We start from the raw sequence: 27,796 nt of genomic DNA, 5'->3' as shown, positions 1-27,796 counted from the left end.
ATTTATGAATCTTAAAAATGTCATGTGATGAGAGTGACCAAACCAGCACCTGTTTATAATTGTGCATGGTTAAGGAAGAAAAGCCTTTAGAAATGCTGAGAATAGCTTAAGGTTGCCACAAGAAAACACTTGCTTGTCTTCTTCCTAGCACAGAAAAAAAGCCAACCAGTATTAAGGCCCACGCCACAAAGACAGACTTTCAAGTAATTTTCCTTAATTGTCCCTCTCAGTAATAAACTTCACCTGGAAGCATCTCAGAGGACTTGCGACACCTGAGTCCCATGTGTCAAAGTGTGGTAGCAGCTGGCAGTTGCCTCTTCACAGGACTGTACTGTCACTCCCAAGGAGCCCCATGCAGCCTTTGCAGAGCCTGCTTTTGGAGGGACCACCACTGACGACATGTTGTCACCAAGCAAAGCTCCTAACACGTGGCTAACAATACCCAATTGCAGCATTGAGTCGTACCAATGAGATGTAGGAAATGAAACAAAATCAGAGGAACAGGAACACTCTCCTGATCAAAGCAGGCAAGAGAACAACCAGTCTTTCCAAAAGCCTGGCTGAAAATTTTAGCAATTATGATCTGCTTGAGAGAAAAATCGCTAAAAGGTCACAAATGCTAGGAGAAGCTTCCAGAGACATGACAAAGCATGTATCAGCACATTACACAGTACTTTCCACTAGCTATCTGTAACTGCTGAGAGTTGAGGCTTGCATTTTAACAATTGCTTCCCCCTTTTTGGTCCACTGCCTTTGTCTTTGCTGCTGGGATTAATTAATTAATGTATTTCTCTTGAATCTCCATGTTCCATCAGGTACAGGATTAGTCAGGAGTAAGTCAGAAGAAATGGATGCAAGACAGCTGAGATTACTTGTCTGAAGAGCCGTTTTCCTGTAATTGCTTCACTTTTTCACTTTACAGGAACACAGAAGGTACCCAAATACATCAACCCATCAGCAGCAGTGGGAGGCAGAACAGCTGAGCATGGCTGCTTTCTGCAGTGCATTGCTGTCCTGCTCCCCAATAGTATGGACAGCGCAGCCACCAGCTATTGCTAGGGAAGCTCTGTAGCAAGTTAGCCTTGTCTCTGTGCATCTGTAGAGATCAGCAGATGAGGACATGCTTTCCAGAGTGGTATTGTAACCTCTCCATAGGGCTACAGAGCAAATGGAAGGGAGGACAATGAATTCCATAACTTTGCTTCAGAAAAAGTTCTGGAAGACAAAATAGAGGCAATGATCTCTGACTGTTCAGGGACCAAGGCTACAATTATCTGTGTCATCTCAGTGGTTCATTCCTGCCTGTCCTTGCTACTGAGTCTAACAGTCAGGGCTGCTCCTAGTTTTGCCTCTCTCTGCATCCATATCAGTTTAACCATTTCTCCATGCTCAAATGCTGTTGCCTCTAGCACCGGGCAGGGTGTCACATTGCACAGACAGACCAGGTGGTTTCTTTAATTCACAGCTGCCATGTTTTCCCATGTTCCACCAGCTCTTCTTCAGCAGCAGTTTCATGATGCCAGGCTCATCTCCCCTTGTGAGCAGCAGCTCCACAAGCCAGGTGTCCATCCCAAGTACCGGGGTGCCAGCAGCTCCAGCCACCCGCAGGTTTCCAGGATGACAGCGGCGGTATCTCCCGGGTCCCTGCCCTGTGACACGCACCAACACAGCATCTCAAGGCCTCACCTCCAGCTGCCAACAAAATGGCAGCCGGCGCTTTTACCCACAGTAAAAATGGCGCCGCGGTCCCCCTGAAGTACTGGCAAGCAGCATCTTCCTCGCGAGACCGCTCCGGAGGCGGAGATTGGCGGGGGCGCCGGTGAGGCGGGGCAGGGCGTGGTGCGGCGCGGCGCAGGGCGAGCGGTGGCAGTGAGCCGGGCTGCTCCTGCCGTCTCCGCCGCCCCGGCCGCCGCCGCTTCGGCATGAGGAAGCGCAACGAGTCGGTCACGGTGGAGCATGAGCGCGCCACCGCCGCGCCCGTGCCCCTCGACAAGGGCTGCAGCCTGAGACACAGCCTGCGCCTGCCCGCTGCCGACACGGGCATGAAGCGACCACTGAACAGGTGAGCGCCGCCGCGGTGGCGTCCCTGCGCCGGGCTTTGTTGTCCCCCGCGCTCCCGGTTCCTGCTGAGCCCGCCGCACCGCGCTGGAGGGACCCCTGGCCTCGGCAACCCCGCTGTCCGGCGGGCCTGTGGCCGTAGCGCCTCTCGGTCCTCCTCACCGGGGACCACCGGTGGCCTGGCGGGGAGCGGAGCCTCGGGTATCTCCTCAGCCTGGTGGCGGGGATGGCGGGGGCAGGTCGGGAGGATTATGGGAGAGGCGGTGGTGGCGGGGCTGTGTTATGCAAGGAGAGGGGAAAGGGTCTTTCCGCCTCTCCACAGCACCACGGCAGCCCGTGACCGAAGAGCCCTGGGAGTAGAAATGTACGTGGGAATTCGGGATGTTTCGCACGTTGGTTACACTGCTCGGGCCCTTGTGTGCTGGGTGAGCAGATGCTGTTCCCTCCTTGGATGCTTTCGAGTTCTCGGTACAACTAACTAATTAGAGGATGGGCTGGTAGCGGGTCCTGCAGACACAGATTTGCATAACAAAGGCTAGAAGTATTGTGTTTTCATACCTGAGGGTGGCTTCGTCCAGCCCCCTTCATATAGGCAGGCATTCACCCCCCAAAAAGTGGCCAGCACAAAATCTTATCCATCAGAGAGTGTGGAGGAGCAGGGGCATGCAGGTAGGCCGATAAATTAATTGGATTTAGGTGTTGATGGGAGAAACTTATATGTGTGACTCTGTTGAAAAGAATTTAGCTGTGACTTTTTACTAGCTGTGTTAATGTTTTAAACATTTTGTGTATGTTTATGCTGTGTTTCTCTATAAAAAGATATAAGTATCTTCCATTGTTGCAGATTTAAGCTGAAACCTTCTTCATGCAAGATTTCAGGGGATGGAGTACGCAGTGAAGACTGACTCACAGTTGCAGAGGGTTGGGAAGGAAAAGGCGCAACCTTTTAGTTTAATCTACACCAGCATGCTGCCTTTCTTTGACTGTGTTTTGTAAGTGTGAAGAATATTTAATGATCAAAAGAGCTGTGTGGTTTGGGTAGTTGAAACCAAATTGCTGTGCTTTGGGAATACAGCAGTTTGTTAAAAAAAAGAGTGCTTATCGGTGGATTTCTAAAAAATGAACCAATGTGGCTGTTTTCCTGGTAAAATTTCTCCGTTCTCATAGACAAAATTAACATTTAAAAATAACTTTTCCCTGTTCATGGCATGGGTTTTTGCAATGTTCAAAGACAGAGGCTTTAAAATATTATTTCTTTTATTGGGTAGTAGCTATTCAACTTTATGCCTTGGAGGTAAACCTTTGGATGTTTTCAGTGATCTCTGTTATGACAAACTTTTGGTAATTGAAGATGGCGCTAGGTTGATCCCTCCAGTGACTGTGCAATAGATCAGAGTCTTGTCAGTGCTTTGCTTTTGTAATATTTAAAAATTCAGCATATTTATTGCATTTGTCCAAGAGGATAACTTCTAAGGTAATCAGATGATGGCTTATTAACTTCTTCAACATTGTGAATGACATTCAAGTGCTTTTTACTGAAGGAGAAATACTTCAGTGATGAGCACTGAGCAAGCCTAAAGGCCACATATTGCAGGATGTTGTGGAAACCAGACATAGCACAGCTATTAGATACACTGTGTTGTAAAAGCCAAGCTAAAAGCAGGGAAAACATCCAATCTGTGGAAAGTTTTCTTGTATTTATTTCTCCATTTGTGCATTTAAAAATCATCAGCAGGCAAATTTTTATCATTTTTCTTCATGTTGACCCTTCAAAGCCTGTTTCAGAAATCTCTGAAGTGTCCTATATGTATTTTGGGACCTTTCTTTCTTTCTTAGGTACTGTATTCCATACAACAGTGTTTCTGAAACTCTTGACATTGTAGGAAGGCTTTGTTTGGAACTTGCTTTCCTTTTTCCACATTTTGAGAAACTATTTTTATTTAAAAAAAGGTCCTGTAGATCATCTTGTGCAGTGTTGCTGAAATGGCGTGTGTGTTTTTAACTGAGTAAAAGTGCAAAGTGCAACGATCGCTCACTTCTGTACTTGTGTTGATTTTTCTTTTCTGCTGTTGTGGGTTGTCTACCTTTCTTACTGATGTTCAGTGGACCTCCTTTGACTTCTTCACTTGGTGAGCCTTCAGGCAAGATGTCTGGGTCTGCAAGTACCATCCAGTTATGTTTTTCTACAGGATAACAAATATACTGCTGAAGTGTGAATCTGAGCATGCAGGAATGGAAGGTCTGGGCAGAAGAAAGTATGGTGCCCAGAGATAAGGTTGTCATCCAGAACAAACACCCTGAGTCAGGTCATACAGCTCCCTAGACCAGTACCTCACCTTCAGCAGTGGACAACAGTGGATGTTTAAAGATTAACATGAAAAGGGTACATACACAGTGGACCTCCCTTGGGATTACCCTGACTGTGGCCAGTTATTTGGCTAACAAGTTGCTGAATGATGATCTATATCCTCATATCTTAATATGCCAAGTCATGCTGTTATTGCAGCATTCCTTATACCACTGGCTATAAAATTAGCATTTGATTGTGATGGTGTTTTCAGTGTTGTACATCAGTTTTACTCCTCAGCTTGCAGAAGCTGTAAGGAGATGAAAACTCTGCTGCAAGGTTGCTGGGATTCTGGAGGTGGTGTAATACCTGGAACTGGGGACTTGTACCACAGCAAACTGTTCTTAGCAGCATGCTCATTGTTGAAATAGTTAAAATCAGCACTTCTGGTGGCTGTGAATTCTGCATTCAGGGGAAGTGGGGTTGTCTGTGTTTCCTACTGCCGTTATTTAGTCTCCCTGCAGACTTGGGAAAACAGCACATATGTTTGGCTTCAGTATGTATGTCTCCATCTCTTCTTTGTAAATGATACAAGCTGCTGGTTAGAAAAGCGAATCCACCCCACAGTTGTTTAAAGTGGCTGCAACTTATTCTTGCAACAGTATTTTTAAATTTTTTAATTTTCACTAGCACTGTATTTGTCCCTCTGGTTTGATTCAGTCATATCATCACACTGTGCTTATTCATCCAGGAACTGAAATTCATATTGAAGTTTCAGCTGTGCATTTGAACTACTCTGTTACAGAAAGAGTGTGTGCATGTATGTATAACAGATACGAATATCTGATAAATAAGATTTAAGTGGCTTTATCTACTGCATGCTGTGGTCAATATGGCTTTTCTTAAGTGGTTTACACATAGAAAGGAACAAATACAGGTATTTCTATTTTTGTTCCATAGGTGGTGGCAGAATACAGTATGGTGGTTATCTAAGAACTTTACCAGTAGCTACTTTAAAAGTCTGTGAATAGCTTGTTTTTTAAAGGAATGGAGATGCTTTGTCAGAAACCATGACATGCAATGATGCAGCACTAAAGAGGCAGTATGCAGTGCTGGATTTTCCCAGTTTGTGTATTGTGCATGAATGGCCATTCCTCTAGTATTTGTGTTATGATGCATTTTCCAGGTGACAGCATTTAAGTACCGGGTGGTTTTTAAGGGAGCATTGTGTTTCAGGTAGTTGCTCTGATGTTTTTTTTGTGGTCAGTGGCTCTGGTGTTCTGAGGAAATGCATTTGAGCAGCCTTAGATTTAGAAAACCTTTATGTGGGAGCACAGAGAATAAAGAAAATCAAGTGGTATTAGTACTGGCATTGATATAAAAGTCAATTTTCCTGTCTCATTTCTGCTGAACCCTGATCCTGATGGCAGTCACATGTATATTGCCCTTCCTGTCTGTGACCTAGTCCTTAATCTGTGCCTCATTAATCCCAATCAATAGTCAGACTGTATACCTGAAGTGTTAATTTTGCCATTCTTTATTCTCCTACAAACATCAGTTTGCTGCAAGTGTTAAAACCTTTTTCTCTCTCTCTCCATGCTGTGAAGCAGTGAAGAGCTCCAGTTCCCATGTGTGTAAGCTAGGTACCTCAACACTTTTGTCCTCCGGTGTCCAGGGAGAAGCCTGCTGTTCCTTTAGGCTGTCTCTTCAGTTCTCTCAGCTATCTTTGCTCCTAGTGACCCCCTCTTCATGGTATAGGTCCCTATGAGGTGCATTTTTGGCACACTTCTGGTTGTCCAGCTTGTGGATCCCACAAGCTAGATCTTTTTTGTCTCAATATGTTATGGTTTGATGTAATTTCATTTATGCTGTAATCACCCACATTTGCATTCCTGTTAGCTGTGTGCAGCTTTCTCACTTGGAAACTTCTCTGGAAAGGCAGAAGGTTGCTTTCATAGTACCCTTTCCTGGTAGTTCTGTGAAAATACAGTGAGCATTGAGGATGAGGGGCTGCAGCAGTCTACTGCAGTAAAATTCAGCTGCATCAGATGGAAAGACAGCAATGGTGAGTGTGCCCAGGTGTGTTGAACGTCATGTGTGGTGACCCTTGGTGCCATCCTGCCCCAGCTGCTGAAGTGCTCCATGCTTTCCTGTGTCTCTTTGGATTTAAGCAGCAGTATCTTTCCTCTGACAGAAAACTTGGCCATGTCTCCCCTGCCCCTTCCCTTGCCTTGTATGTCAAGGCCTAGCCTCTTTTTTCCCTGATGCTACTTTGGAAGCATTTGCACAGTCTTTTATGATTATTTCATTCTGGTCATTGTGGCAGAGATGACAAATTTTTGGATTGTTCTACAAGTTTTCATCAATATTGTAAGATTATATTTTTTTTCTTTTCCCAAGGGAGTTTTGTGCAATTGTCTCTCTTAATTGCTGTCTTCAGGTTAAATCATTTGTTAGTACTCTTCAAGGAGGAAATGTGCTGTTTGTGTAGACATTTCATCAGTCACCCATCTTTTTCACCAATTCCACCTTCCTACTGGGTAGCTGCCACTATTTCAGTTGTTCTTGATAGTTGTTCTTGAACAAAGTTCGCAAAGGAACTCTGGAATGGTTTCCAGTCACTTGTCTGTCCTTTCTTCCATAGTGAGTGTAGATTGAATCACAGTTCCTCTTTTGTGTAAAATGTGTAAAAGCACCTTGCTCTGTGTGTGGATTTTTTTTGTTGTGTGGGTTGCTGAGGGTTTTTTTGGTCATGTTTTTGGGGTTTTTGTTACAGTTCTCTTGAAGAGGATGCACAATATTATTTTGCTCAGATCTGTCAAAAATGGGATTGTGTAATTACTCCAGGCCTGTCTTACTCTCTCTCTTTCTTTTTTTTTTTTTTTTTTGTTTGTTTTGGTTTTTTTAATGGAAAGGAACTCTGTGGCTGTGTCTAAATTCTGGTTTGTTTCAGGAATCGTTATCTGCTTTGGCAGTTTTTGGCGTAGTGAGTGCCCTGACTTGCTACCAAGTCACCCAGTTGGGGGCATTAAGTGTTCAGTCTCTATATCATCTTCCCAATCTGTTCAGCCTTTGCAGCCATTATAATTCTCCTTCCTTGTGCTCATTTTGTCCTTCTTCTTTCTTGAAGATGTGTAATTCATTCAGCAAAAATAACAGGACTCCCTGCAATTTGGGAAGTTATTAGTTTTATTAGTGGTTTGTTTTTTTTTTTTTTTTTAATATGGGACTTTTTTTTTTTCAAGGACTTAATGATTTGTGAGGCCATCATGTTGATGTTTAGCTGACAGTTCCGTGCCTCAGTGCATTACTGTTAAAGCCTTTTTTTCTTTCACCATGTTCATCACTGACTTTGTTTTTTTATGTTAAACAGGCATGGTTTACTCTCGCGAGCATCTCTTGAGACTCCTAGCATCCTCTTGCACGCTTGTATGACCTAAAATTTATTTCCTTGGATCTATTTTTCCCCTGAGCCTCTCTTAATTATCTGTGATGCACAGCATTTTTCTGCTGCATCGGCTTCGTGTTATGTCATCCTACAGTCTTGCAGTTTCCTCAAGTGCCCATATTTCTCAGAAAGACCTCTGCTTGAGTGGGCTTGCTTCAGAATGAAGACAGTTTGCCCTGTAGTTATGACTGCATTTTCTGTTGGTCTGCTTAACTCCTAATGTCATTGCAGTGCCATACTTGTGACATCATACCTGCCCTGGGTTCAGTTGCTCTGCTTTGATGGCTTATGCCTGAATTAATAATTACTATGGTGTTATTAATTGCTCCTTCTTTGTAATTTCTAGAAAGTCCTTTTCTACTTAGGAGCTCTCTGCATTGCAGACCTCTGCTTGTTTCAGTATACCTAAACTTCCCAATGTATGGGTGGTTGTGGGTAACTCCTGTGACAAAGAGGACTTTCTAGTCACCGCTGGAGTGAAGATGTCTGTGGAGATCAAGGTCTTCTCAGTGTTGTCACAATCTTTTCTGTCCGTCCTTCTCAACTGGCCACTACCAGTTCGTTTGGGCATACCGGTGAGTATAATCATGGGCTGGGTTGTCAGCCAGTGTGATGCTGTGCCATACGATGACCAGCTAAACTGAGCTTCTAACGTTAGCACAAGTCCTAGGTTCCTGTGTGTGCTTTTCCTTCTAGATATCTCATTTTCCTCTGGTATCCCCATGTCTATTTCCAGCTTATTTTCCCTTACACAGTGGATCAGTGTTTTACTTCTGACAAACTAGTTTTTGAGGTTGCCTTGCTTTCATGCATATAGTTGCAAATGCAGTCACAGTGAGTCTGTAGGTTTTCTCCAGATGCAATACATATGTTTCTTTTTGATGAAAACAACATTGTGATGTTTTCATTAAAACTAATGATGGTGGCATTGTTTCTTCTCCAGAATCCACTGCTGCAGTATGTGCAAGAAGCCTGATATACCCAAGCAGGACTTCTTTAGATGAAGAGTCCTGCCTGCTGAGTCCAGTTTCCTTTGAAAGGCACCATGCTGTCCTCTTAGGAGGCTACAACTAAGTTACTTTATCCTTCCAGGCCTGAAGGGTAGGTCAGATTATTTTGGTAATCATGCCAGGATGTGAAATTAGTAAATAGGCTTCTACAGCAATTCCCCTACAGAACCCTGGGTTTTGGAAACTCGGTGGGTGGCTGCACTATAAGTGTCAGGTTGTTGGTGCTGCAGTTGTGGACAACTGACATCAAGGCCAAGTGTGTACACATACGCAGGCACGTTGCAAGAAGAGCCAGAGGCCACGAATGCATTTGCAAAGAGCAAGTTTTATTTTAGTTACCTCTCTACTGGGGGATCTCCGAAGCCACATCTGAGCTCCCAGGCAGAGGTGACACAAGTGGGAACGCAGGTGCTGGTCAGTTCAGCCCTGCTGGAAGATCGCTGGGCCTGCTGAGCTCACCTGTATTTCAAGGCTTCAGGCAGGCACAGCCTCCCGCTCTTTCTCACAACAAAGCAGGACTTGCAGACATAGTGATAAGGTGCCTAAAGTTTCTCACAGGCCTATGTTATCTAACACAGAGGTTCTACTCATCAAGCACACAAGGTCAGTAAAACAATTAGTGTGATGTATGTGCTTTTTCTACAGACAGCTGCAAGTCACTTGAGCGTGTTTACATTTAACTAACCTCCTCGCCAAATCTTCCGCTATATCCCCATACACTAAGTGATTATAAGCAAGGGAGATTCACTAAGGTGGTAATGTGAGAGCACTATGTTAATGTAGCTGTGACTGAATCAGTACCACAAGATTAAAAGAAAGTACTTCTGGTGTATTAAAAGGGTAATGGGAGAGCTAGGAGACTTTAAAGCCATTAGCCTGAGGTTGTCTGTGTGATTTTAATGGTAAGAGTTGATTTTCAATTCAATGGAAGAAGTTTTAGCAGCTAAATATATATATATACACACACATGTGAAGATAGATCTGCCCTGTGGAAGGGAGATCTCAGTGTAAAAATGTGACAGGTTTGTCAAGATTGCAGCCTGGTTGATGAACGCATCAGTGGTAAAATTGTTTCTCCAAAGCACTTCGTACTGTAGTTTATTTTATTGACAGGACTTGAATTGCTAGTGGAGACCATGTTTTCTGTGTTGAAAACTCACTCAGTGAAGAGAGACACAACTGGGGAGTTATTTTGGAATTGATGCTTGGGGTCAAGAATGCGTAACTTTGTGTGTCAGCCATCCCAACTATGAGGCAGTTACTGTTGGTTAAGCAGGGAGGAGGAGTGGGTTGATGAGGACTGATGAACAGAGCAGTTGTCAGTTTGGGGCCACTGGTGAAGCACTGAAAAGGTCACCAAAACACAGGTTAAATGTAGCTGGCCATAAGGCAGGGAAGAGTATACAACTATGGGATGGGAACTGTGAAAAGGAATGAAGTTGTTCTGGTTCATGGCCTCTGCAAGCTGTCAGGTGTCCTTTCATGGAGGCCTGGCACGTGTGTTGTCTGTCTAGGTGTCAGGCTGATATCCAGGCTTTGCACTTGGGCCTTACTTGGGCACCTATCTCTCTTTCTCAGAGCAGTAACTGTTGGGAAAACAGTGTAACACTGAGCTTCAGAAATTTGCCTCTTCCTTATTGAAGGCAATTCAACCTTGCAAGCAGAATCTCTGTCCTGGTTTTGTTAAAAACAAGACCAGTTCTCTTTTAGTGATTTTTCTTTTAGCTAAGTTCTTCTGGGTGGCTGTACTTTTCTGAATCTTAGCCTGCATGTTTTTCCTAGGATGCTGTACTCGGTGCTAAGAGACCAACAGAATGCTGAAGAAGCTCGTGTTTAGATTTATTACTATGGTAGCTAAGAAAGACTGATAGGTTTTCCCACATTCCATTGTGAGAGGGGCGTGTTTGAGAAGGGGTGGATGGAACAGGTGACTAGAACTGATCAACAGAAGTATTCCATCCCATAATCGTCATACCCCTTATATAAGAGGGTGATCACGAGGGTCACACTCTATTTGACCATGGATGGCATCTAGAGAGGACCCTCTCTGTCTGCCTGTGATCCTCAGGCTCTGCATCCTGCAACCAGGTTCCAGTTTGCTGTGAAGTTCAGCCCATGACTTTTGGGGGCCTGGCCTGCACCTGCTGGAGCCGCCAGCTCTGCGCACCCAGCTCCTGCTGCTGGAGTGATGCCAGCTCCACATCAAGCATTTGAGATTGGTTTTGTATATTTTGTGTATATATTCTCTATTTATTAGTAGCATTAGTAAAACCCTTTAAAACTCTCCAACTTGAAGTCTCTTTTCCTTTCCCCTGATCTTTCTTATAATCTTTCCAATCTAAAGGAAAGGGAAGTGGTGGGAAGTAAGGGGGTAACGGGGAGCATCTGCCACAGTTCATTGCCGCCTTGCCTTAAACCTTGACAATCTCCTAATTTTAGACTGTATTAAGTGCCTTGATTATTTGAAGTATGACTATTGAACTGAGCCTAACAGGAAGCATCTCTCTGTTTACTTCCCAAATCAAAGTGTTTGTTATTTCAACATCATAGTTCTTACTGAGTAGTAGAGCAATAAAAAAGCTTGTTGGACTAGAAAACTAACTTTTAAAACACAAACACTTGAAAAATACTTGAGATAAGCCCCACAGCTGTCCTCTGGTTGTTCCAACCAATCTGTCAAACTACAGGAAGAGAATTTTGGGAATCAAAATAAGAGCATGAAAACCCCAGGCATTGAAGTTGTCTTATGAATATAGGAAATAGCTGAAACAAACCTTCCAGTGGAGAGCAAATGGGTTTGAGCAGTACAAGTAGTTCAATCTTTGTGGAGTTTATTTTAGAAATAAAAAGAAAAACCTGCCCCCCAATAGTCTGACCAGTTTCACTTTTTTTTTGTAACTGCCGTGTCTGAATGGATGCTGAATGTCTTTAAGTGCAGATAATAGAATACAGAATTCCCCTTTTGACATCTCTTAAGCCCAGAGTTTATCTCTTCCCAAGCATGATTTGAGAAATGATGGTTTTCTTTGGTTACCATCTTCTTGTGTTTTAGTCAGGGCGATGTGTGAATAACAAGAACTGACGTTCCTTCTTGGCCTCCAAAAGGAACTGATGGGTCAGCCAAAATGTGTCCCCTACCTCTCACTTATAGTACGGTTCTTGTACAACAGGCACAGGACAATGAAGGGTAGCTGAGATTTCACGTGTTCTTACCTGTAGTACCTGTGCTGCTGTTCTCAGTGTTAATGATTATATCAAAATCGGATCTATACCCACTTAAAATGACAGTTAATTCTTCTTGCAAAAGAGATTGGTATTGAATAGTAGGAGAAATGACGTCATGTAGTCATTGTTACTAAAGGTGTGCAGAATAAAGGACTTCATGTGGCACAGATTTGAAAAACCCTCTTTGAAAAGTACTTCTCAGTGGAATATATGCAAGCTCAGAGCAGAGAGCAGTAAATGCATTTACCCTGCCTACGGGTTGGTTTGCCTTCTACTGGCAGTAAAGCTTCCGATGGTATCATTTTTCTGAGACAGAGAAGACTACACAAATGAGGGTGATGTGACTGGGTCTTTGGAGTCAGAGCTTCCAGGTTGAGGAGGAAAGTGTGTGCAAGGTGTTTAAATAATTGAATAGACTTTTAGACTTCCTCGGCATCCCCAGGAAGGGAAGCCTGGCTCTGTTTTCTCCCCTAAAGCAGTCCTATCTCACTTTTTGTAAAGTTTTTATTGGTTTCAGAGCAGCTTTAGGAAGTATTATGGAGTAAAGCTGACAGTGTCAGTTTTATACTGCTGGATATGAAAACTGTGAATTGGACACAATCACTGGAAATATCCCATTCGCTTATCCTTGCAAATCCAGCAGAAATGCAGTGAATAACCTTTTCTTTCTGTTTCTGATAGCTTTGTGCTGTCTCTAGTAAAGCATTCTTTTCCCCTTTTGACTACCAGAGTAGGGACCACATTTCATGTTAAACTTTGTGCCAGTGCTGCAAAATGTTCTGTTTTCATGCAGTTAAGTGGAAACTCCCAGCCCAACACCTGCTTTTCACCCTCTTTGAGTATGCGTTTTCCAGTTTGGCTCTTCAGAGTTTTGTAGTATTAGCAAAGGTTCTGATTTTAATTATCATTACTTTTTTAAGCATTTGTCCTTTTGGAGTTTTTTCCTCAACAAGATGATTGTTAAAGCTGGAATCCATTAATAATGCACAGACGAAAGCAGGAATGAATTAATTTTCTTGACTGTATGCAAAATAACCCCCTGTTCAAGGTATGTCAGGAGCTGACAGCACTTGTGTATTTTTTCGTACATCTGTTCTTTAACCATGGCTGTTGCTTTACGGCCATACACTGTTCGTTAAGCTTTCCTTTTTAAACAGGTCACAATTACAGAGGACACTGTGACTGCCAGCTAAATGTAACTGATTTGGCATTGTCTAATGTTCTTGTTTGCTTGTATGCCTCTAACAGGGAACTGTTGGTTCATTGTAATCAAAATGTATTCATAATGATGTGTTGTGCGTTTAAAAAGTGGCAGTATCACCTAAATCACTGCCAATGCAAAAGCTTTTTTTGTTTCCTTCAGGCTTTCAAGGAATAATGTCTCCGGATCTCTGCCAGAAAAAGCAGAGCTGTCTCAGCTGGACTAATATAAGATGACCATATTTATGTATTTGAAAGGAAAAAGATCTACAATACACAAATGAGACTTCTGCTCAGATGGTTTAAAAGAGAGCAAGAGCCACAGAGAATGCCAATAGTGGTAATTCTCAAGCTGTGTGGCTGGTGGCCATCTCACAAAACTGTTGCATGAAAAGAAGATTTCATGTTCACAAAGTTGTGCAGCTTGGAAATACAGACCTGTTCATGCACATGTGTCCATAGGAGCAGAGTCTGACTCTGGATTCCTGTTATTTCTGGAAGGTTAACATACACTTGCAAGTTTGGTGGATTTACAGCATGTTAACAAGTTTGAAGTGGTGATAGGGAAGCTGGCTTGGCCCATACCATATGTACTGTATGCTTTTTCAATTATGGTATGTATTCAACAGGCAAGTGGCTCTGTTAAACAGCAGTTAGGAACTGTCTAAATTGGTTCTGCTTTTGAACCTTTGCTTGTGCACCCTGATATTCCTCCTTGTAAAGGAAAGTGTGGTAGAGAGAAATAAGCTGTACTGTTTCGATAAAAATCTGACTTAGCTGGTCTCAAATTCCATATTTGCACTTCAGTGCTCTTTCAGTCTTTTCATGTTTATGTTCTGTTTTTTCCTCTTTCCTTTGCAGACAGCTTTGGGTTCACCAGCTTGTGGACTTGTAAGAGGGCTGTGCCTTTAATATAACCCAGCTGTCAGCTGTGAAATGAGTGGAAGACTTAAGAATTCAGTAAACACTGTGTCCTTGCTCTACAGTGATATCTCAGTGCCAAGCTCAACTAAAATCTAGTGTGGGTGACTTCAGACTTGATTAGCGTCAGCAGCATTGCTGGGGAGCTCTGGAGAAAGCTTATTAGAATTTAAACAAATTGTTCTTACTGGAAGGGGTCTGGCACAAACCAAATGGCTGTTGCAGAAGATGCATTAAAAACAAGTCAACAGCCTTAAAACTCTAATCCCCAAGCCTGCTTTTCTGTCCCAAAAGTCAGTTGTTCAGTTGCCTAGAGTATAATTATTCATTATTTGCTCCATACTTTAAATAACAGAAGCATCTGCTCCTTTCTTCTTCAAACACAGCTTTCAGATTCCTCTTGTCACACACAATTCACATGAATGCTAGTACCATTTTACCCAAGCACTGAGAAGTAGTATAGCTGTTGCCTAGGCCATGCCACCAGTATACATTTAAAATAAATCAGTGCTGTATTGCGGAATGTCCATCTTGTTCTTGTTTCTTGCTCTGTGACACATAGGTAGATTTCATGCAATTAGAATGTAAGTTATCAAGATCCAGTTCCAGGCTCCTGTCCTTCAAAAGAAGTGCCAGCACTTACAGTGGATTAATTAGGCCGGTAGTGTTTTCAGGGGTAATTGTTTAGGTGATGGTTGTGAGGAGATGAGCGGAGGGCACTTCACTGGAAAGGGACATGGTACTTCAGGGGGAAAAGTTAGATGTAGCTCCTGTGTGTCCTCGTCCTGCGGGGTGTGTAAATGCTTGTGTGAGCCTTTCCATACCTTGCTTCATTTGCTTTGCTTCTTGCAAGTATGTTTTATTGCTAAAGGCCCATACATTACCTGGACGCTGCTCCATAATTTCTGCTCATTAACATTGTACACTAACTTGCCTTTCTCACACTTTGTGTTTGGTTTTTTTTGTTTGTTTGTTTGTGTTTTGTGTTTTTTTTTTTCCTGCTGCCCTCTTGAGTTCCTGCATGACCCTCCCTGTCATTTCATTGCTATAGACTGACTGATCAACAGCACCTTCCTCTTCCCCTGGGTGCTCATGCCTCATTTCCCCTTCTTGTTGTACTGGGGTCTTGATTCTTGCAGGCCCTACCTGCAAGAATCTTGCCCTATTCCATAAGCTGAAATGTGGCTATTAAGGTTTCAATAGCTGGAGATGGCTGGTCTCTTCTGAAAAACCCAGTTCATTGAGGTGCTTTACTTTGCAGTTACATCTCTTTTTAGAGACAGCCCCAGGTTCTTGTAAATGACTGGCTAAGATGGCTTCCTGTGCTGGGTCAGCTGAGATAGAGTTAATTTCTACACTGCCAGGACAGCTGAACCCAGAACTGGCCGGAGGGAATATTCAATATCACATAACACCTCAGGCTCAGTTACCAAGGGGACGGGCCAGGGTGGGGGCAGTCTCTCTCTTGCTCTCAGCTGGTGTGTCCATTGCTTTGTAGGTTCTTTCTGTAGGAAGCAATTATTTTGCAAATATAATAGGCTCAGGCAGGATCTCTCAGCAAAGCATATTTTAATAATGATTTTGCAAGACTGGGTGCTCTACCTAAGGGTAGGCACCCATAATAGGGCAAAAAACTCCTGCTTATATTCCCCCAAAATCCCAGCTGCATTTTTCCTACCGTGTTCCCCATTGGGTGGGTACTTCGGGGTTTACAGAATACCCCAACTCTTGCTTCAGTTTACATAGAATACCCTTCCCCCTAAACTAACTTGTAAATACAGATATCAGTATATATTCCAGGAAGAGACTGTGTTTTACATTAAGGATTCATAGTCTGCTGTCTCTCGGTGTTTCTCCACTGCTGGGGTCAAGCACCAGGTCCTCAGTTATGTAAAAACAAGAGTTCTTTGTTAAACGTTCCATACATTTCTTTATTGTTGTTACTGTTTGTTCATTTTTATTTGGTGTTTGGTTAAACTGTTTTTATCCCAACTAACAAGTTTTGCCTTTGTTTTCCGATTCTTCTTCTCATCCCATCGGGGTGGGGGGGCGGTGAGCAAGCGAGAGAGCGACAGGTTGTCTTAGCTGCTGGTTGGGGAGTGGGCTGGGGCTAAACTACAACACTTCTTTCTTGCTGTTTACTGTTTTAAGTTAATGTTTAATCACCTGATATTAATCAGAAAGAGGCACAGAAGCAGTTTAAGTGAGAGTGGCCAAGAAGGCCAATGGCATCCTGGGGTGTATTAGAAGGGGGGTGGTTAGTAGGTCGAGAGAGGTTCTCCTTCCCCTCTACTCTGCCCTGGTGAGACCACACCTGGAATATTGTGTCCAGTTCTGGGCCCCTCAGTTCAGGAAGGACAGGGAACTCCTGGAGAGAGTCCAGTGCAGAGCCACGAAGATTATTAAGGGAGTGGAGCATCTCCCTTATGAGGAAAGGCTGAGGGAGCTGGGTCTCTTTAGCTTGGAGGAGACTGAGGGGTGACCTCAGTAATGTTCATAAATATGTAAAGGGTGAGTGTCGTGAGGATGGAGCCAGGCTCTTCTCGGTGACAACCAATGGTAGGACAAGGGGCAGTGGGTGCAAACTGGAACACAGGAGGTTCCACTTCAATTTGAGAATAAACTGCTTTTCAGTGATGGTAACAGAGCCTGGAACAGGCTGTCCAGGGTGGTTGTGGAGTCTCCTTCTCTGGAGACATTCAAAACCCACCTGGACACGTTCCTGTCATCTGGGTGTTCCTGCTCTGGTGGGGAGATTGGACTAGATGATTTTTTGAGGTCCCTTCTAATTCCTAACATTCTGTGATAAGAGGGGAGCTAGGTAATGAAGTGGTTTACTGGGAAAATTTGGGACCTTAAAGTTTCAATCTTCATCTGCATTCAGATAGTTGCAACAACACTGCCTGAAGCTCTTACCTCAGCCAAAAGGAGATGCCCTGTAGGCAACAGCTTGTTCTGGAGCTGAAATGGATGAGGAAGCCTCAGGCAGGAGTTTGGGAATAGACAGTTTGCAATGAAGGGAGGGAAGGGACATTGCTGAAAAGCATTATGTCCGAGGCAGCAGTGGTACAGTCTCTAATCTGATGCCGGTGCCAAAAGAAAAAGTCCTGGAGGCTCCTTCTTTGAACAGGCTTTTCTACCACAACTGCCAAACCATCTCTACAAACTGATGAATTTGAAAAGCTCATTTTATATCTATTTGCATATATCTGCTATGATGCAGATTCAGGTTCAGGTCCTTCCTATGATGAATTTTCTTTTCTTGCCGCACTAACGTTTGCCAACGTCAGGCTGCATAGGTATGAAAGTGAATGGAAAGTAGGACTAACTACATAGTTTGCCCACATAGAGCTTGTCAGTTGAACTTAGGTAACTTCTCTGATTGAAAGGCGATGTAGGGTGATTTTTAAAAGAGGAGAGAGATCCAGTAGGCCTAACTGAAGACAATGTCAGTAGGCATTTAATGTTACGTAGGACATTGTCAATGGAAAATAAGGGGTAGGATGCTGGAAGTGCTGGTTAGCATATAGGCAAAATATTCTAGTTTTGTTTGCTGACATGCAGCATTTCTCTGGAGCTGTGTATGCAGCTTTCACTGTCTGTGATACTGCTATGAGCAGGGAAATGAGAGAATGCTTATGATAGCTTTCTCCTGTGCTTTAGAAATACAACATACTATTCAGGAAAAAGAGGCTTTTTTTGCTATTGTCCTGGTTTTGTTAAAAAACAAGTTTCTCTTTTAGTGAATTTGCCTGTCAGCTAAAGCCTTCATATTAGCTGCATTTTCCTGGAGAACCAGATACATGTTTTGGTAAACCTAGCAATGGTATGCAGACTTACTGATAAGCACGGATGGACATCTCGCGAGAGGGGCAATGAGAAACCGGTGACCAGGAAACTGACCAACTGTGTATAACATTCCATTCACGTGAATACTTCATATAAAAGTGGGAGATCATGAGGATCTTGTCCCTTTTCCCTTCTGCTTGTGGCTGACATTAGGAGAGGACCTTGCTGGTCGTCCCTGCGAACTGAGGCCTAGTGAGAGACTGAATCCAGCTCCAGCTGGCTTTAGAGTCCAATCCAGGACTTCGGGTGCCGGCTCTGCAGTTGCTGAGACTTTCAAGATTGGTTCTGTATATTTTGTATTATTTTCTCTATTCTTATTAGTAGCATTAGTAAAACATCTTAAATTTTTCCAACTCTCTTCTCTCTGTCCTTCTTTTCCTCCCAATCGCCTGTCCTGAGTGGGAAGGGGGGAGAGGGAGGGGCAAGGGGGGGAAGTGGGGGAGGAGGAGGTTGACAGTACATCTGCCAGGATTTTTGTTGTCATCCCGCAATCTAAACCCTCGACAGCTATAATAATAGCAAATGAAAGAATAAATTTGGCAGTGGTTTTCTATGGTTAGAATGGTTTGAATTTCCTGCCAAATGCTAACTCAAAAGGTTTTACAGGTGTACTAACGTCGTCTTGTCATTGCTAATTTTTGAGCTTTTGCCTCTGTTGGCACACTTTCACTTTCCATGACTGTTGGTGGTGTGCATATTTAAAAAATAAGCCATCATATATTCTGAGGAACCTGAAGGTAGAGCCTGCAAACTTGAAAACATTCTCAAAAAAACTCAGCTTGCCTTTCTTTCCTGTCTCTTTTATTAAAATTCATATGCTTCAAATTAGTTGCCTTTCCACTGCCTTATTAAAAGCCCATTATTCCTGTTAATTTGTCTTTTAATTAAAAGAGCAATAGTAAAATATCTCGACTGCTTGTTTCTGGGTACAGTCAAACTAAGTAGGCTGGTGGGAACTATGGAGTGGAGTAGGTTTTTCTGGACTGGGTCTGTGCTGGTGAATGCTTGAGTGCTTTGCTCTATCCTAGCTTTTTAAGGCCAATATTTAAGAAGGTGTGCTTAGTGTTTTATTCACCTCTCTCCCTCTTTTGCATTGGTGTAAATAAGGCCATTTAGTAGCTTAGCTGAATCTCGAGGTTTGGATAACCTTTTCTGTCTCTGCCTCCTGGGAAAACCTTTATTCAGCTTTTGAAGCACTCTGGTACCCTTCTCTTTTTCTGGGAAAAGTCACTGTTCAGTGAGAAGTCAGCTAGTCTGATTTGTTGTGTGAACCTGATGAACTTCAGTCCATCAAGCTCAGCTGTGTGTTGGCAGAGGTATGTTCATGTAGCATGGACTATTGCACTTTGCCAGGAGGTGGTGGGAGGAATGAAGCATACAACTGTTTTAGGTAGTGTGTCCTTTTTAGGATGGGAGAATGCACTGGGTGACTTCTCAGGTCTCTTGTAGCCTCGTTGCTGTTCATGTAACAGACGGATGATATGCTCTGTCTGATGGTATAGCTGAGAGGAGAAGTAGAAGCATCAGGGAGTCTGAGGAGGAAATAGACTGGTGGGATCATGCTCTGGCCTTCCTGAGGCAGGAAGGGTGACCAGTGAAAAAACAAGATTAAGGGAGACTGAAAACAGTAGCTCAAGAGAAAACAGTGAATGGAGGCAAGTCCACACTTGGGGTAGCAGGCGAAACTGCCCCCGCCCCGACCCTTGCTCACCTCTCCCTCCCAGGTGCCTCTGTAAAACAGGTATGAGGCTCTGGATATGGAAGGCCAGACAATAGTTGAAGAAAATGAAGATTCATCTACACCACAGGTGTTGACAGGATGAGGAAGGTATTATAACCACTTCCACGAGAAAGGAAAGTAGAGGGTTATAGTTGTAGGTGACTCCCTTCTGAGGGGTACAGAGGGTCCAGTATGCTGGACAGACCCTCCTTTTTAGGGGGGTCTGCTGCCTTGCTGGGACAATGAAGTTGCGATCCATAGTGCAAGGGTGATGAAAAGAGACTTCAGGGCCTTGGGACCATGAAGTTCAACAAGGCCAAGGGCAAGGTCCAGTACCTGGGTCAGAGCGCATGTCTCAGTATCAATACAGGCTGGGGAATGAAGGGATTGAGAGCAACCCTGTGAAGAAGGACTTGGGAGTACTGGTGGATGAAAGGTTGGACATGAGCCAGCAATGTGTACTTTCAGCCCAGAAGGCAAATTGTATCTTGGGCTGCATCAAAAGGAACATGGCCAGCAAGCCAAGGGAGGTGATTCTGCCCCTCTGCTCTGCTCTGATGAGACCCCACCTGGAGTCCTGTGTCCAACTCTGGAGCCCTCAGCACAGTAGAGACATGGACCTGTTGGAGAGGGGCAGAGGAGGCCACAAAAATGATCAAAGGCCTAGAACAGCTCTGCTGTGAGGACAGGCTGAGAGAGTTGGGGTTGCTTAGCCTGGAGAAGGCTCCAGCAAGACCTTATTGTGGCCTGTCAGTACTTAAAAGGGGCCTCTAAGAAAAATGGGGACAGACTTTTTAGCAGGGCCTGTTGCAATAGGACAAGGGGTGATGGTCTTAAATTAAAATATGGGAGATTCAGACTAGACATGAGGAAGAAAATTTTTTTTTAAAATATAATGTGGATGTTGAGACACTGGCACAGGTTGCCCAGAGAGGTGGTAGATGCCCCATCCCTGGAGACATTCAAGGCCAGGCTGGAGGGGGCTCTGAGCAGCCTGATCTGGTTGAAGCTGTCCCTGCACATGGCGGGGGGGGGGGGTTGGACTAGATGACCTTTGAAGTTCCCTTCCAACACAAACTATTCTATGATTCTGTGACATGACTCAAATAATTCCTGATTTCAGATTCCTTTCTCAAGTCGAGTTGATGAATGTTTTGTATACTACAGTGATGAAAACCATAGTATCAGGTGTGAATTTGCCTGTTGTATCCTCTCTACCTTTGATGGCACAGAATGGAAATTTACTCTGTATTAATGGATACTTCCTGGTAACAGCTCTAACAACTCTTACTGTTAATGCTTGGCTTTCTGTGCAGAAAGATTTATGCTAGAATTATAAGAGGCTGTCAAAGAACAAATAGATACCCAAACTTTTCTGTCACATCCCAATAGCTGTAAGATGAGGTTGTCTTTTAAAACATCAAAAAGTAAATCATGTCCTTCAGAGATGTAGCATGTGTCACTAACAATATGTTTGCAGCTGGACACTTGAAAAATCATTAAGTCCTTTACCCTTGTAAAAACGTGCTCTGCAGAGCTCTTTGCAATGTAGTATTTTCATTCTTTTGAAGAAATGCTGAAGGGATGATACTCTACTGCATCTTAGTTTTCAAGAGAGAACCTAGAATATTTCTTCAGCATGAGCAAATATTCAAAATTTTAAGATATTTTTGTTGGAACTGGCAAAGGAATCTGGTCAAGCTTCTTTTGTTCTTGTTTTTCAGATCTTTGTAAGGCTTTTAGGAATTTGTTGAAACTAAAAGTCTCTGAGGATGCAGATACACATGTTTATGAAACAAGCCAGGGGAGGAAAAAACCAAAACAAACCAAAACAAACAAACAAAAACACACAAAAAAGGGAAGAGTAATGCTTTTAACCAGAAGTCCTGGGCTGGACTCTGCAGCAATCCAGAACTGGATTCAGGGATACAGGGTCTGGAACCAGGTCTTGGATTGCAGGCATGACAGGCAGGGTCCTCTTCAGATGCTGGCCATGGTCAGAGAGACCGAGACCCTCATGATCTCCCACTTCTATAGGCTGTATGATATGGATTGGATGGAATACTTGGTCAATTTTGGTCACCTGTTCTGTTTGCCCCTCCTTGCAAACACGCCCCTCTCACTTACAGGAACTGCAAAATTTATCAGCAACCTTGGCTACCATAGCAATAAATCTAAACCTGGGCCTCTTCTGCATACCATTGCTAATGTTGTCAGCTCCTGTCTGTGAAAACATGCAGCCAAATTCAGAAAAGTGTGGTTACTTAGAAGAACTTAGCTGAAAGGAAAATTCACTAAAAGAGAAACTGGTCTTGTTTTTAACAAAGCCAGGACACTGGGCTAGAAATTGCCTCTTGTTTCAAGCAAGACTAGCAAGGAAGTCTGGAGAGCTTGCCAGTGACTTGGTGTGGGCTGTCATGTGCCTGGCTGCTGTGTTTCTGCATACCACTATGTGCCCTGGGGCTGAGTTGCAGGTTCCAGGTTGTAGAATAGGACATTTTGTGCACAACTTTGTTTACTCAATCTCATCCCAGTCCTTTAAGTTCTTGTTGACCCTGTTTTTTTTAATCATTTGCCCTAGTCTTCATCTGCCTCCTGATTGTTATGGCCTTGATCCATGTCTATGGGCAGGAATGTATCAATTTAAAAAAAAAAAAAAAGTTTTCTGTTAGAAAAGTGTGGGACTGTGTTCTCTGTGTTCTCATAATGCCATTATTCACATTATTTATTTCTGCCTCTACCACTTATAAAGTCACTTTCGTCACCTGGTAATCAGGAGGTACCTTGCATAACAAAGAATCAAAATGGTCTTGGCTCTCCACATCCCGTGCTCTAAATTCCTGCTGGAAAACGATTGCCAGTTTGCAGTTGAAACAGGTGATGATTTGGGGGTCACCAGAACAAGCCAGAGAAGTGGTATTCACTGAGCAAATGTAGCCTCGTACTCGGGTGTCTGTGAGCATTTTATTGTTGCTTCTCCTAGATGGTAAAGTCCATGTGGGCTCTACATGCGTTTGTCTATAGGTCCTTTGGGACTGCAAGCCCAGTGTGTGTGTGTTTCTGATAAATGGTCTTGTTCCTTGACTGCAGCTCTGATGGTACCAGTCTCTTGTTTCGCACTTAGCTTGCCCTTTTACCCCTGTAGCACAGCTGATAAGGAGATCCTAGTGGAAACTCTTCTGGCATACTTCTGACACATAAGTGATTCTGGTGCTCTCCAGTGGAAATTATTTTAATCTGAATCTGTATGGAGAATGTGCCGCAGTAGTGTGGTCATTGGGCACTTGTTCACAAAGCCTCTGGAGTTTGCTGTGAATTGAAAGAAAGTTTGCTTGCCTGAGCTGCTTGTTGCAGACACACTCTGATTGTGCAACACTGGTTGAAATCCCTGTTGTGTGATAGCGCAGTATGTAAATCTTAGTTTGGCAGGTGTTCTCCATGGTGAGATGAAGGATGTTTCTGTTTCCCTTAGTGCTGGTAAAGATACCACACTCAGGAGAAGCTTTCATGAGAGGACCCCTAGCTCCTCCTCGCTCATCAGTTACTCTTATTGTCTACCCAGATGCAAAGTGTGCTTGTTCTTAGTTAATATATGACTTTAGTTCAGGTGTAAATTACCAGGAAAATTTTCTGTTTCTGATGTCACACTTGAAGGAAGGACTTTCTACTTTCAGATTCAAGTATCTCTGGAGAGAGGACATGTTTTTCGCATCCACTTCAGAAACCTTTGTGAAGCAAAAACTACTTTAGATTTTGCCTGTGTTTAGACAGAACCCAGAAGTTGGACGAAAGCCTTTAGTGAATGAAGGGAGAAAATTGGGGATTTTTTTTTTTTTTTTGGAGTGACTTGGGGTTGAGTGTTTTGGGTTGGTGTGGGATGTTTTTCTTGTTTTTTTGTTTGTTTTACAAATTATGTTTATTGTTCCCATAAATCTGTTTATTATATTCTTCAGTGTCTTCAGTTTGCAGCTGTTTATTCTCTAGCTCACTGGTATTTTCCAACTGACACCTACTTAGTTTCCTGGTGAAAAGGGGATGAAAAGTATATTGCTGCTGCTTTTGCCTGAGCACACCAAAAACTCCCTGTGCAGGCCGTTTATTTCCTGAAATAGCTTTTCTGCAGAGCAAGAGCAGTTTAGTTGAGCTAAATTGCTCACTAAAGACCTAACTGGTAATTTTACAATGTCTGTTCTTCAGCACGTAGTCTTGGATTTATCAAAAGAGAAAGTGTTTATTGATGGAGAGAGATTTTGCCCTGGTTGCATTTTAAGTAGACATCTCCCTGGAGATGAGGTTTGGATGTCACGTTACCAATTAGCATTTCGCATGGGGTACCACAGCAAAGGAAGAGATGTCTCGATTCAGTCTCTGAAAAGAGAAACTCTGATGGTGTTACTTGGGCAATGTTGCCTACAGTGTTTTCTGCTCGTGGTTCCAGCTTGTGGCTGGGTCGTACTAAGTGCTTTTGCAACCCAGGCATCTGAAGAACCTGTGTTTTGGTGTGCTCTGGTCATGTCTGGAGGAGTTCAGACCTGACTCTGGTGCATTTCTGAACAAGTGGGGTTTTTTTTCTGTAGGACTGAAATCCTGGTATATGCAAAAGTCCCCTAGGAGAGCTCTGTTTGGCTGCAGCAGATCTGGACCCCAGGCAGGACAGCTTGCTGGAAAGCCCCATCCTGCCTGGTTGCTCACCTGGGTTACCCTTCTCAGTGCGAAAGTGGTGATGGCAGAGTCGCCTCTTAAGGGTGTGGTGAGAGGAAACTGCAGGGTTGTGTTAACTTTGAGCAACGAGCCAAAAGAGACAAAAAGTTTTAATGAAAAGACACGCTTTTCTCATTGAAGAGAGCTAAATTATACTCCAGTCGCTCAGCAACCCTTTGGTAATCTCTTCTCCCCTTCTCTTCCACAAACCCTTTTCCAGCAATGGAAATAGGCAGTAAGTGCTAATGTGGAAGTAGTTGTGGAAAGCTGGTTTTAATTTGAGAGTAGAGAGCTGTGACTGGCTGTAATTAGCCCAAGCAAAATGTGTGTTGTTTTCCAAAGCTGTGGCGTTTACATGTGTATTTAGTTGACCTTATGGAATTTCATAGTGGATTGCTCTGCAGGCCCTGGCTCTAGAATCTGTGTGCTGGGCCCTGCTCAAAGCCCACAGCTGTAGGCAGACTTTCTGTGTTGCTTGATACTGCTTGTGCACTTGGGATCTGTTGCTGTCTCCTCCTCTATTGGTTGCTCTTCATGGGGCAGAGATGGGTCAGTCGAAGACTTTAGTACTCACTAATGTTCTTCTAAAGTCTGTTTTGTATTATTTTCTCTGCCAGTCCTTTGCTGTTTCTGCTTTCTTTAATACTTTAGGAAACTGGGCCTGAGGTGCAGAAATTTCAGTGGAAGCCTTGCTGGCTTTCTTCACCTCTTCACTGTCAGGTTTGCTATGAGAAGTACTAAAATCTGTTGAACCTTTTGACATGGGCTTGTTGCAGCCTGAGCTGGTTTGCAGTGTCTTGGTATTTGTTTTTCCCCTCTTGGAAAATAGAAGTTCCTTTAGCTTGTCAAGAAAAGTGTGTTTCTTTTGATGGTAAATATTTTTGAAGTCCAGAATATGGTTCCTGGGTGAGAGGACACAGACAAGGACTTGTAGGCAAGCAGTGGTGTGATGGAGGCAGGTTTTGGATGAATAGGGAACAACCAGTTCCCTGGAGTACCCTGGCAACCATGTCAAAAACTTACCCAGGCAGGGGGTTGGGGTGTCTCCTTTTTCACTTGTGCTGCAAAACTGTTCCTGAGAACCTTGGTTTTAGCCTAGGGCTACAAAAAGATGTTTAGATCTTGAAGGTTTTGGTGCATGATTAAACTGTGTTCATCCTAGTTCCGTCTGTATGTGTATTTCTTGTAGAAATGATTTAAAAATAGGTTTTCAGGCTCTCTATTTGATAGTTTCAACTAGCTGACAGTGTTCAAACTCATTTAGCACTAGTATGGAGCAAGTTTAGTGTCTCAGGTCCTAAAATTGCCAAATGGAAGATTAATAATTTCATGCTTCTTGAAAAAACTGATCTCTGCTTTCAGCTGCTGGCAGTTCCTGATACCAAGAACCTGTGGCTCACTGGCATGAAATGTCATTCTTGCTTTAAACTAAATGCTGGAAAGCAAAGGAGGTTGTGTTGCCTGAAGGGGTTACATGCATTTTAGTTCTTGATTGCAATTATAGTTGATGGCCTCAGTGTTTCTGCTCATAAAATGTTAATCAACTAGATCATTAGAAGTACACCTCTGTGTATACGTACGTGCATATGTGTATATATACATATGAGTGGGCATGTGATGATCTGAGGCAATAAAGTATATTTTGAGAAAAATTGCTTAACTAGCTGCTGTGTGATCCTTTTATTTTTGTGTGTGTGTGTGTGTATTGGTTTGTTTGGTGGGTGGTTTTTTTTGTTCGTTTGTTTTTTGTTTGGTGTTTGTTGTTGTTGTTGTTTGTTTTTGTGGTGGTCTTTTTTTTTTTTTTTTTTAAGCATACTCTTCCCTATCAGAATACTTAGGAAAAAACAGAAATAAAGTGTTGGGTCAGTTGTTCAAAACTCAGCCTGGACTCATAGAGAATGATGCTGCAGATAAGAAATTTCATAATGTTCTATAACTAAGTTTTGCATTCCAGGGCATTGAGACATACGAACACTTTCAGCTGGACAAAGCAGAATGTCTGGTCCTGTCTGTGCATGAGATCATGTGTAATTTTACCAGTCTCATTACGCATTGTTCCTCAAAATATGTGAAAATGTAACTGAGCAAAATCTTGCTGATAGTGTTTTAAATGGAAAGTACAGTCAGGCTGCTTTTTAGAGACAAACGTGATGTGCATTTCTACAGATCCTGGTATCTGTTAAATCAGCAGAAAAAAAGCTCTTGTTACTGAGTGTTTTGAGATGTAATCAGTGGGAAGTTTCTGTTCTGTTTTTCTAAGCTGCATCTCTTCATCTGACTGTTTGTTTACTTCTCTTCAACAACTGAGGCTATGGCAACTGTTTAAAGAGTAAATGACCAGGTTGTTTTTGTTTGTTTGTTTTGTTTTGTTTGTCTTTTTTACAGGCGATACGGATTGTGGTTTCGATTGCGCAAGTTAATAGTCTGGTTGCTGGGAGTGTACATAGCCATTCCATTTCTAGTAAAACTTTGCCCTGCTATTCAGGCGAAGCTGGTCTTCCTAAACTTTGGTAAGTGACTCAGTCTGTTGGGATAGGTGAGGGGCAGAGGGAAGGAGTGTCTATTATCTTTCGTTTGCCTGACTTTGCTTTCACCCTGCATGTGTACAGCTTGTGAAAGGATATGAACTTTCACAGGTTGTAAGTTCTCCAAACTATGTTTTGGAAAGCATTCTCTGTGGCCCTGGAGGTCTTTGTAGTATGTCTCTATATAAATACAGTGACCAAATTGTAGCCAACTTTCAGCGAAAGGGTCTCCTCCAGGAGAACTATGCAGTATGTCAAGTGCATTTTTCTGAAGAGCTCAACAAAGTTGCATGAAGAGACAGCAAGCAAGTGAAGTTAAATCCAGTGAATTGTCTTCCAGACAGTGACTCTTCACCTGAAAGCATTTCAGGAGAATTTTCTGGTTGGGACAGAAGAGACCTGTTCATGCAGTCAAATTGAATGTTTTCCTTGTGTCTGTGTAGCTGTTGCATTTGGACAAACTGGCCGTATGGTGGGTCTGGTGAGCTGGCTTAGTTACCAGGTCACCCAGGGAGGCCTGAGCATGTGCAGGATGGAGCATCACTGTATGAGAAATACTTCTTTGTGATCTAAATTTGTCTTTAAACCTCACTTGTGTTTTGTAATGAAGTTTTGAAAAGTATCTTCCTTTGATTGTAGAAGCTAGAAGGATGAACTATGAATATGTTGCTTTCATATAAATTCAGTCATTTTGATTTTATGGTCTTTTTTATTCCAACACCGTGGATCATGGTCACTGTGAAGTCTGCACATGTGCAGGCCAGCTTTTTTGCCTTGATTGTCAGAACTGACAGCTGGGTAACGTGAAAAATGCAGGTTACTTCTATTTTCATCACATAGCTTTTACGGCAA

General features: G+C 43.1%; 1 protein-coding gene across 4 annotated transcripts in view; it reads left to right on the top strand.

Annotated features, from left to right (window-relative positions):
- The first annotated feature begins 1,497 nt into the window (after positions 1–1,497).
- The window catches only part of ABHD12 (abhydrolase domain containing 12, lysophospholipase), a 46,924-nt gene continuing 20,625 nt past the window's right edge, over positions 1,498–27,796 (top strand). The window contains exons 1-4 of one of the 4 annotated variants that reach the window (XM_065834723.2): positions 1,939–2,062; positions 2,381–2,483; positions 2,903–3,050; positions 26,805–26,929. In XM_065834723.2, coding sequence (XP_065690795.1) covers positions 2,941–3,050; positions 26,805–26,929 — 235 coding nt within the window. In that variant the 5' untranslated portion in view covers positions 1,939–2,062; positions 2,381–2,483; positions 2,903–2,940. Of the gene's footprint in view, positions 2,063–2,380; positions 2,484–2,902; positions 3,051–26,804; positions 26,930–27,796 lie in introns of all 4 variants that reach the window. The other 3 variants (XM_065834722.2, XM_071805810.1, XM_065834720.2) reach the window with 3 other exon arrangements.

This window comes from Patagioenas fasciata, chromosome 3, assembly GCF_037038585.1.
Source record: "Patagioenas fasciata isolate bPatFas1 chromosome 3, bPatFas1.hap1, whole genome shotgun sequence".
NCBI lineage: Eukaryota > Metazoa > Chordata > Aves > Columbiformes > Columbidae > Patagioenas > Patagioenas fasciata.
The sequence above is the reverse complement of the archived record's forward strand: the minus strand, read 5'-3'. Positions and strand labels throughout refer to the sequence as shown.